At 50.7% G+C, this 10,087-nt stretch overlaps 1 protein-coding gene across 1 annotated transcript in view; it reads right to left on the bottom strand.

Annotated features, from left to right (window-relative positions):
* The window catches only part of PTPRH (protein tyrosine phosphatase, receptor type, H), a 30,902-nt gene that overhangs the window by 6,743 nt on the left and 14,072 nt on the right, over window positions 1-10,087 (bottom strand). Inside the window, exons 6-12 of the mRNA XM_011932588.1 lie at window positions 9,559-9,828; window positions 8,023-8,322; window positions 7,417-7,683; window positions 5,842-5,920; window positions 5,681-5,728; window positions 640-730; window positions 77-167 (exon numbers count right to left, since the gene is read on the bottom strand). Of these exons, the coding sequence (XP_011787978.1) occupies window positions 77-167; window positions 640-730; window positions 5,681-5,728; window positions 5,842-5,920; window positions 7,417-7,683; window positions 8,023-8,322; window positions 9,559-9,828 (1,146 nt within the window). The remainder of the gene's footprint in view (window positions 1-76; window positions 168-639; window positions 731-5,680; window positions 5,729-5,841; window positions 5,921-7,416; window positions 7,684-8,022; window positions 8,323-9,558; window positions 9,829-10,087) is intronic.

Genomic DNA, 10,087 nt, shown 5'->3' with positions numbered 1-10,087 from the left:
GGTAGGAGAAGGGGATGGGGATGGGGTACTGGGTAGATCGGGGCTGGGACCAAAGCAGCAGAAGCCTACAACTCACAGGGCAGTACATTTCTGTAGCGGTTCTTGCCATTGTTCTCTGGAGCTAACGCCACCATCTGAGACTGGCTGTGGTCCACCAGGGACAGTTGCTGGGGGTGCAGGCAGAGGCGGTACTTGGTGTTGCATTTTCTCTACTTTCCCTCGAGGGTACCCCCCAAGCTCCCCTTGCCTTCTTCGACATCACCCCTTGTTTATCCCTTGCACCCTGAGATTCTATGGCACCCACCAAAACAGAACATATGTGTGCCACCTGCCCTATGGGGCATTCAGGAGGATTTAGGGAACCATGGGACTTCCTCAGGCAGGCAAGAAAGCAGGTGTCAGGGGAGAAAGGACTCACTTGGTGGGAGCGGAGAGAGTTACTTTAGGACTGACCCGCCATTATTTTACGATGTCAGTGAGCGGAAAGATAACATGCCTGGGAATCTCTGCACAATCCAATGACTTATGCGATGCTGCTTTTGCTTAATCCTGAAAGCCATGAGGTCTGGCCAGGGGGTGGGGATTGGGGGTTAGGCCGCCAGAGGGAGGCTGAGCTCAGCCCTTCTGTCCTGTCCCCACCTGGTACTCATCCGCAAAACCGCAGTTGCTGTCCTTCTCATTCTTCCTGACATGGTCAGCGAAGTCTTCAGCCAGGATGTCCCCTGGGAAGCTACGGGTTTTGGGGGAGCAGGGAGAAAAGACCGTAACCTCTTTTAATCTTGTACTTTTGAGGGCTGGGCACGGTGGCTCACATCTGTAATCTCAGCACTTTGGGAGGTTGAGGCGGGCGGATCACCTGAGGTCAGGAGTTTGAGACCCGCCTGACCAACATGGAGAAACCCCATCTCTACTAAAAATACAAAAATTAGCCGGGTGTGGTGGTGTCTGCCTGTAGTCTACTAGCTACTCAGGAGGCTGAGGCAGGAGAATCGCTTTTACCGGGGAGGTGGAGGTTGAGTAAGCCAAGATTGCACCACTGAACTCCAGCCTGGGCAACAGAGCAAGACTCTTTCTCTCTCTCTCTCTATCTATATATATATCCTTTCCACTCACTGAAATCTTATAATGGTATGTGTATATATGTATACATATATATATGTGTGTGTGTGTATGTATGTGTATATATATATACACATGTATATTTTTTATATATATATAGTACTTTTGGGATCAATGAAAAGGTGTTTTTGATCCAGCAATGCCACTCCTGGGTATATCCCCAAAATAACTGAAAGCAAAGACTCAAAAACCTATTTGCATGCCCATATTTATAATGTTCAGGATAGCCCAGAAGTGGACGCAATCTAAGTCTCCATCTTTGGGGGAACAGATAAACCAAACGTGGTCAAGCCATACAATGGACTATATGATTCAGCCTCCAAAACAAGGGAGGCTCGGCGCGGTGGCTCACGCCTGTCATTCCAGCACTTTGAGAGGCTGAGGTAGAAGGATTGTTTGAGCCCAGGAGTTTAAGACCAGCCTGGGCAACACAGCAGGACCCTGTCTCCACAGAAATTTAAGTATTAAAAAATCAGCCAGGCATGGTGGTGCACAACTATGGTCCCAGCTACTTGCAGGCTGCGATGAGAGGATCACTTGAACCAGGAGGTCAAGGCTGCAGCGAGCTGTGTTTGCCACAGTACCCTCCAGCCTAGAGTGAGATCCTGTCTCAATTTTTAAAACTAAAATTAAAACATTAAAAAAAGTTGCTTGACTTCATGGAACTTCAGCTCTTTCTCACTCTTCCTCTTGTCATATAATTTTTTTTTTCCTTTGCAGACAGAGTCTCATTCTGTCGCCCAGGCTGGAGCGCAGTGGCACGATCTCGGCCCCCTGTAACCTCTTCCTCCCAGGTTCAAGCAGTTCTCCTGCCTCAGCCTCCCGAGTAGCTGGGACTACAGGTGCCCGCCACCCCACCCGGCTAATTTTTTGTATTTTAGTACAGATAGGGTTTCACCGTATTTCCCAGGCTGGTCTCAAACTCCTGATCTCAGGCAATCCTCCCTCCTCGGCCTCCCAAAGTGCTAGGATTACAGGCATGAGCCACTGCGCCCAGCTTGTAATAGAATTTTATAAATGCTGTCTCGACGGGCGCGATGCCTCATACCTGTAATCCCAGCACTTTGGGAGGCTGAGGCAGGTGGATCACGAGGTCAGGAGTTTGAGACCAGCCTGGCCAACATGGTGAAACCCCGTCTCTACTAGAAATACAAAAATCACCTGGGCATGGTGTTGCACACCTGTAGTCCCGATTACTCGGGAGGCTGAGGCAGGAGAATCGCTTGAACCCGTGATGCGGAGGTTGCAGCGAACCGAGATCGCACCACTATGCTCCAACCTGGGTGACAGGGGGAGACTCCATCTCAAAAAATAAAAATTAAGGCCGGGCGCGGTGGCTCAAGCCTGTAATCCCAGCACTTTGGGAGGCCGAGACGGGCAGATCACGAGGTCAGGAGATCGAGACCATCCTGGCTAACACAGTGAAACCTAGCCTCTACTAAAAATACAAAAAGTAGCCGGGCGAGGTGGCGGGCGCCTGTAGTCCCAGCTACTCGGGAGGCTGAGGCAGGAGAATGGCGTAAATCTGGGAGGCGGAGCTTGCAGTGAGCCAAGATCCAGCCACTGCACTCCAGCCTGGGCGACAGAGCGAGACTCCGCCTCAAAAAATAAATAAATAAATGAATAAAAAATAAAAAAATAAAATAAAATAAAATAAAATAAAAATAAACCTGCTCAGACAGCCCTACACTCAAACTTCTCATGCAGACCAGTGTTTCTCCTTCCTGTCATCCCATCACCATGGCCTGGCGTCTACATCTACCACTCCAGGGAACACCTTTCTCCAAAATCGTCATGACCTCCCTGCCTGTAATTGCAAAGGCCACGTTTCAGCCCCCACCGGCCTGACTGCTCAGCATCGTTTAGCACCACCGCCTGTACCTGCCTGTTTCCTGCATCTGCACTGTTCCTGAACATCAGACCTGGCTTGGCCCCCACCTACCCAGCTGCTGCTCGTCCATTTCCTGGGCAGGTCCCTCCTCCTCTGTCCATCTTAAAAGGTAACTGTTCCCCAGTGTCCACCCCCAAGCTACTTTTCTCACTGGACACACACTTCTTACAGGGTTTGGCCCATTCCTGTAGTTTCACTTTCTTTCTTTCTCTCTTTTTTTTTTTTTTTTTTTTTTTTGAGACAGAGTCTCATTCTGTCACCCAGGCTGCAGTGCAGTGGTGTGATCTCGGCTCACTGCCACCTCAGCCTCCGAAGATCAAGTGATTCTCCTGCTTCCGCCTCCTGAGATTACAGGCGCCCACAACCATGCCGGGCAAATTTTTGTATTTTTAGTAGAAACGGGGTTTCACCATGTTGGTCAGGCTGGTCTCGGACTCCTGACCTCAAGTGATCCTCCCGCCTTGGCCTCCCAATGTACTGGGATTACAGGTGTGAGCCACCGCGCCTGGCCTCTTATCTGGATTATTACAAATCTCTTCCCTTTGCTTCTTACACCTGTTAGACTGTGTCACTAATCTATTCAAAATCTTCCAAGAACTCCCATCTCACAGTAAATCCAAAGTCCTAACTTTCATCTGCAAGCCTGTGCCTGCTCTGGCCCCACTGACGTCTCTCTGATCTCACTTCCCACCACCCTCCCCTTCCTCGCTCTGCTCAGTGGGAGATGCATGATGTTCTCCGAACCTCACGTGTGCTGCTGCCTCAGGCCCTCCACTCGCCTGTCCCTGTCCTCGGAACGCCCTTTCCAGATGCATGCACTGCTCCTCTCCCACTTGCGTAGGTTTGTACTCAGATGACTTCCTCTTAGTCATCTCGTTAGCAAGGCTTTCCTTGAATATCCTGCCTAAAATATTCCTGCGGGGTGTGGCGGCTCACGCCTGTAATGCTAACACTTTGGGAGGCCGAAGTGGAAGGATTGCTTGAGGCCAGGAGTTTGAGACCAGCCTGGGCCACCTAGTAAGACCGCCCCCTCCCACCCCCATCTCTACAAAAAATTTAAAAATTAGCCAGGCATTGTGGTGCATGCCTGTGGTCCCAGCTACAGGGGAGGCTGAGGTGGGAGGGCCACTGGAGCCCAGGAGGTCGAGGCTGTGGTGAGCTATGATAGGGCCACTGCACTCCAGCCTGGGCCACAGAGTGAGACCCTGTCTTGACAAATTAATAAATAAAATAAAATAAAATAATTCTTCTGATTTTCTCTCTAATTTCTTCTAATTTTCACATTAGAAGAACATCAAAATAGGCCAGGGGCCATGGCTCACACGTGTAATCCCAGCACTTTGGGAAGCCAAGGTGGGTGGATCACAAGGTCAGGAGTTCGAGACCAGCCTGACCAACATAGTGAAACCCCGTCTCTACTAAAAAATACAAAAATTAGCCGGGCGTGGTGGTGCATGCCTGTGGTCCCAGCTACTCAGGAGGCTGAGGCAGCAGGAGAATTGCTTGAACCCGGAAGGCGGAGGTTGCGGTGAGCCAAGATCGTGCCACTGCACTTCAGCCTGGGCATCAGAGCAAGACTCCACCTCAAAAAAAAAAAAAAAAAGAATATCAAAATATTCCTCTACCCTTCCTATCCCCTCCTCTTGCTTTGTCTCCAAGTTTATTCTATATATATATGGTACAATCTCGGCTCACTGTAACTTCTGTTCCTGGATTCAAGTGATTCTCCTGCCCCAGCCTCCTGAGTAGCTGGGATGACAGGTATGTGCCACCATGCCTGGCCCTGTCTAAAAGTTTATATCATATTTTTAATGACCTTGTTTATTTATTTATTTATTTTTATTTTTTATTTTTTCAGATGGAGTCTCGCTCTGTCGCCCAGGCTGGAGTGCAGTGGTGTGATCTTGGCTCACTGCAAACTCTGCCTCCCAGGTTCCCGCCATTCTCCTCCTCAGCCTCCCGAATAGCTGGAACTACAGGTGCCCACCACCTCACCCAGCTAATTTTTTGTATTTTTAGTAGAAATGGGGTTTCACCGTGTTAGCCAGGATAGTCTCGATCTCCTGACCTCGTGATCTGCCCGCCTTGGCCTCCCAAAGTGCTGGGATTATAGGCGTGAGCCACCACACTCAGCGATCTTGTTCATTGATATCTCCTGTACTAGGATATAAGCCCCTGGCGGGCAGGAATCTTGGTTTAATTTGCTGTTTGTTTTGCACCTAGAACAGTGCCTGATACATGCTGGTGCAGAGCTGAAATTTGCTGAATGAATTCTGCTGAATGAATGAATGAAAGTCCAGGAGTTGAGACCAGAACTGAATTCACTGGCCCAGGCTGCTTGGGGAGTGAGTCAAGATGGAAGGGCTGTGGTCCCTGTCGCAGAAGTCGCAGAGGCATGGGTCCCTTCTGAGACCTTTGTGGGTAGATGCACTGATCCACCCTCTGGCGGTCTTACTAGGTGGCCCAGGCTGGTCTCGAACTCCTGGCCTCAAGCAATGCTTCCACCTCAGCCTCCCAAAGTGTTAGCATTACAGGTGTGAGCCGCCACACCTCACGGGAATATTTTAGGCAGAATATTCAAGGAAAGGCCTCTGACCCAGCCGGCAGCCAGCAAACACCCCTTGATTTGACCAGATTCTTTCTGATGCACCCCCAAGACCTTCTACTCACCTGAAGACCAGATCCCTGAGTTCCGGTTTCTGCTGGTTCTTCTTATTCCTGGGAAAACGACGTTAGGATGAAAGGCTCAGGGGTGAGGCTGCAACCAGGGATCCTCCTCCTTCTTCTCCAGCCCCCACCCTCCAGGCGGTCAGCCCTGTGCAGCATCTTACCTCCTCTTCAGGAAGAAAAACAGCAGGACCACCAGGATGAGAAATAGGAGGATGCCCACGATGGCTCCAGCAATGACCCCTGTGGGGAGGAGGCATTGGGAACTCTTAGAACGCAGGTCTTATCTTGTCATCTGTCTCCAACCTTGCCCAGCCTTTCCTCTTCCCCAGGAGCCTGGTCCAACTGCAGCTGACCCTTGAGCATCACGGGTGTGAACTGCGTGGGTCCAGTTATACTTACACACTTATCCATGGATTTTCCTCTACCCCTGAGACAGCAAGACCAGCCCCCCTCCTTCCTCCTCCTTCTCTGCCTACTCAACGCGAAGACCACAAGGATGAAGACCATTATGATGATCCACTTCATAAACAGTGAATACATTTTCTCTTCCTTAGGATGTTCTTAAGAACTTTTTTTCTCTAGCTGCTTGATTATAAGAATACAGTATATAGTACAGCCAGGCGGGGTGGTTCATGCCTGTAATCCTAGCACTCTGGGAGGCCAAGGCAGGTAGATCATGAGGTCAGGAGATCGAGACCATCCTGGCTAACACGATGAAACCCTGTCTCTACTAAAAATACAAAAAGAAATTAGCCAGGCATGGTGGCGGGCGCCTGTAGTCCCAGCTACTCGGGGGCTGAGGCAGGAGAATGGCGTGAACCCGGGAGGCGGGTCTTGCAGTGAGCCGAGATCACGCCACTGCACTCCAGCCTGGGTGACAGAGTGAGACTCCGTCTCAAAAACAAACAAACAAACAAAAAGAATACAGTATACAGTACATATTACTAACAAAATATATGTTCTTTATGTTATTGGTAAGGCTTCCAATCAAGAGTAGGTATTAGTAGTTAAATTTTGGGGGAGTCAAATGTTATATGGAGATTTTTTTTCTTTTTCTTTTTTTGAGACAGAGTCTCGCTATTAGGAAATAAATATTTCCTATTCCTACATTAGGAAAAGAAAGGGGGGGGGCAGTTAGACGTATAGTTTCCATGTGATCCCTCAGTACCACTACCAGGTATAGACCCAAGAGAAATACAAACATACGTCCACACAAAACCTGTCCACAAACGTTCCTAGTGGCATTACCCGTAACAGTCAAAAGTGGAAACTACTCAACTGATCCATCAACTGGATCAGGGAATGGATAAAAATGAATGGATGGACCAGGTGCGGTGGTTCACGCCGGTAATCCCAACACTTTGGGAGGCAGAGGCAGGAGGATTACTTGAGGTCAGGAGTTCGAGACCAGCCTGGCCAACATGGCAAAACCCCATCTCTACTAAAAGCATAAAAATTAGCTGGGTGTGGTAGCAGGCGCCTATAATCCCAGCTACTCAGGAGGCTGAGGCAGGAGAATCACTTGAACCCGGGAGATGGAGGTTGCAGTGAGCCGAGATCACACCACTGCACTCCAGCTTGGGCAACAAGTGCAAAACTCCTCTCGAAATATAAAATAAAAATGATGTTTCAAAGGAAATGAAAAACAAAAGAGTCCCATTGATTTCCTCACAACGGGGCCTGATGGGGTCTACCGAGAATTTCATCGTAGCTGCCTGACCCACAGCCCCACTCACCTGCACTCTCAGTGTGGCAGGTCACAGAGGGAGACGCAACCCTCATTCCATCCCAGATGGTCGTGATGGTGGCTGGGTAGGACTGAGCCGGCCCAAGACCTGACACAGACACACCCTTCCCACATGAAGATCTGTCCTGGGAGCCCCGCTGTCCTCCCACCTCCAACTCAAAGGTCTCGTAGCCTCCCTGGGGGCAGGACCAGGTCAAGATGACTCCATAGCCCCCTGAGGTGCTGACGCAGGAAGTGATGGTGACTGCGTCTGGGTCTGGGTGAAGGAAGCAAGAGGTCAGCAGCGCCATCCAAGGTGGTTTTCCACCCCCTCCACCCCCACCCCCACTACTCAGGCCAGTTTTCTGAGATAAGCCCATCCCTTCCTCCCCAAATCCAAATTACCTCATCTTCCCTCCTTTTCTGTCCTCCCCAAATGGACACAAATTAAGTCCCTTCAAACTACAACTCCCATGAGGCCTTGGGCTCCTCCATCACTGCAGCTCATGAAGTCATGGCCCGTGGCGTGATGGGATTTGTATTCCATTCATCTCTCAGCCCTCAAGGCCTGAGCTAAGCCCAGTTCACCACGTGAAGGCAGGAAGGGGAGTCTCACATGTGGACGCACGGAGGCTCTGCATGGAACTGGCTACGTCATTCCTCTCTGCCCACACGGTGAAGTTGTACAGAGTCCCGGGTTCCAGGGCCTCCACCTTGTACTGTGTCTCATTGGTCCTACTGGTCTGGTTGGCCCAATTCGCTCGGGGATATTGCCCTTTCTGGGGATGTCCCTCGCTGGCCCACTGGACCCGGTATACGTACAGCTGAAAGTGGGGGTCTCCAGGGGCCTTCCACCACAGCGTGACTGAGTTCTTAGTCTGGGTTTTATTCTGGAGATCTGTTACCTCATTGGGAGCTGAGAAGTGAGAACAGAGGCCTAAGCGGGTATCCTCGAAGACCCTCCTACCCTAGCCTGCCTGCCTCTCCCTCCCAGCAAAGCTGAGATACCCATTATCAATGGCTCCAGTGACTAAGGAGGCTGAACCACAAGAAAGAGCCTAGACACCCAAAGATTGTGGGGACCAGAATCTCCTAGCCCTCTCCACGCCCTGGCTACAGCCCTGGGTCCCACCCTGTCATCTTTTTGTTCTTCCCAAATGCACACCAATCTCACCCACTGAAACTACAACTCCCATGAGGCCACGGACTCTCTGTATCGCTGCAGCTTATGAAGTCATGGCTCCATGGTGTGATGGGATTTGTAGTCCACCACCTCTCATGGCCCTTGAGATCTGATCTCTGTATTATCTTTCCCACAGGAACCCCAGGTAGGGTGCCTTCTCACTCTAGACACACCACGTTTCTAGAGGGAGCTGACAAATTTCATCTTTTTAGCCCAAATGACCAAGGATTGAAGAGTTCCAGGTTCAGGCTAGGCATGGTGGCTCACTCCTATAATCTCAGTGCCTAGGGAGGCCAAGGCAGGAGGATCACTTGAGCCCAAGAGTTCGAGACCAGCTTGGGCAACATAGTGAGACCCTGTCTCTACAAAAAATAATGTTATAAATGAGCTGGGCATGGTGGCTCACGCTTGTGGTCTCAGCTACTCAGGAGGTTGAGATGGGAGGATCACTTGAGCCCAGGAGGTTGAGGCTGCAGTGAACCATGATCACAACCCTGCACTCCAGCCTGGGCAACAGAGCAAGACCATGTCTCAAAAAAAAAAAAAAAACCAAAAAGAATGAACCTAGTCTCCAGAGTGATTTTGATTTTTCTCATGAGTGGGACCCACTGTGCCCAGGCTGAGAGATGGGGCCCTCTTGGTTCATCTAATTCCCTGGGACCAGCTGTTGGCTACTGTCCAGCTGGTGACTGTCAGCTCCCGAGAGATGGTTCTGGACAACTGAGGGCTCTCCCTGACCCCAAAGAGCCCATTTCCCAAAGGGAGAAAAAACAGGTCCCACAGTTTGGAAAGCCCTGTCTGCTAAGAGATGACACCCGCTAGGAACGGGGCCTATAGGTTTAAGCTTCAGCCGGTGAGGCTGGAGGGACCCATGGGTACTCTTCGTCTCCCAAGGAGCTCCCAAAGTCCCTTCATATTTTCCCTTCCCCCATCCTAATAGCGTTGTATTCAGAACCGACCGTGTCTCACCAGTGGCTGCAGTAAGGGTGCTGTTATAGCCTCTGACCTCATTCCTCTCGGCCCAGACAGTGAGGTGGTACAGGCGGCCAGCTTCCAGTTCCTTTAGGATGATTTCAGTACCTGAGGTGTTTTGGGTCCTGGGGTCAGTCATGCCCTCCCCAATCCATGAGACCCAGTAGGTGTAGGAAGACTGGCCTGGGCCCTGGGGAGCTGTCCAGCGCAACGTAATAGAGCTGTTGGTCCCGTCCTTCTGGCTGAGGCTTCTCACTGCGTTGGGGACTGGGAGAGGGAGCAGAGTCAGGATTTCCACGTCCCCTAGTCCCCAAGAGTCCAGAACACAGTGATATGCCCTGTCCTTGTGCAGCCCAGCTCATTAAGAAACACCTCCTGGCAGGGCACGGTGGCTCAGGCCTGTAATCTCAGCACTTTGGGAAGCTAAACCTGGAGAACTGCCTGAGCCTGGGAATTTGAGACCAGCCTGAGCAACATAGTGAGACTCTAGCTCTACTGAAAATTAAAACAAATTAGCTGGGCACAG

Source organism: Colobus angolensis, unplaced genomic scaffold, assembly GCF_000951035.1.
Source record: "Colobus angolensis palliatus isolate OR3802 unplaced genomic scaffold, Cang.pa_1.0 Scaffold96, whole genome shotgun sequence".
Lineage (NCBI taxonomy): Eukaryota > Metazoa > Chordata > Mammalia > Primates > Cercopithecidae > Colobus > Colobus angolensis.
This window is presented reverse-complemented; position numbering and strand designations above follow the sequence as displayed.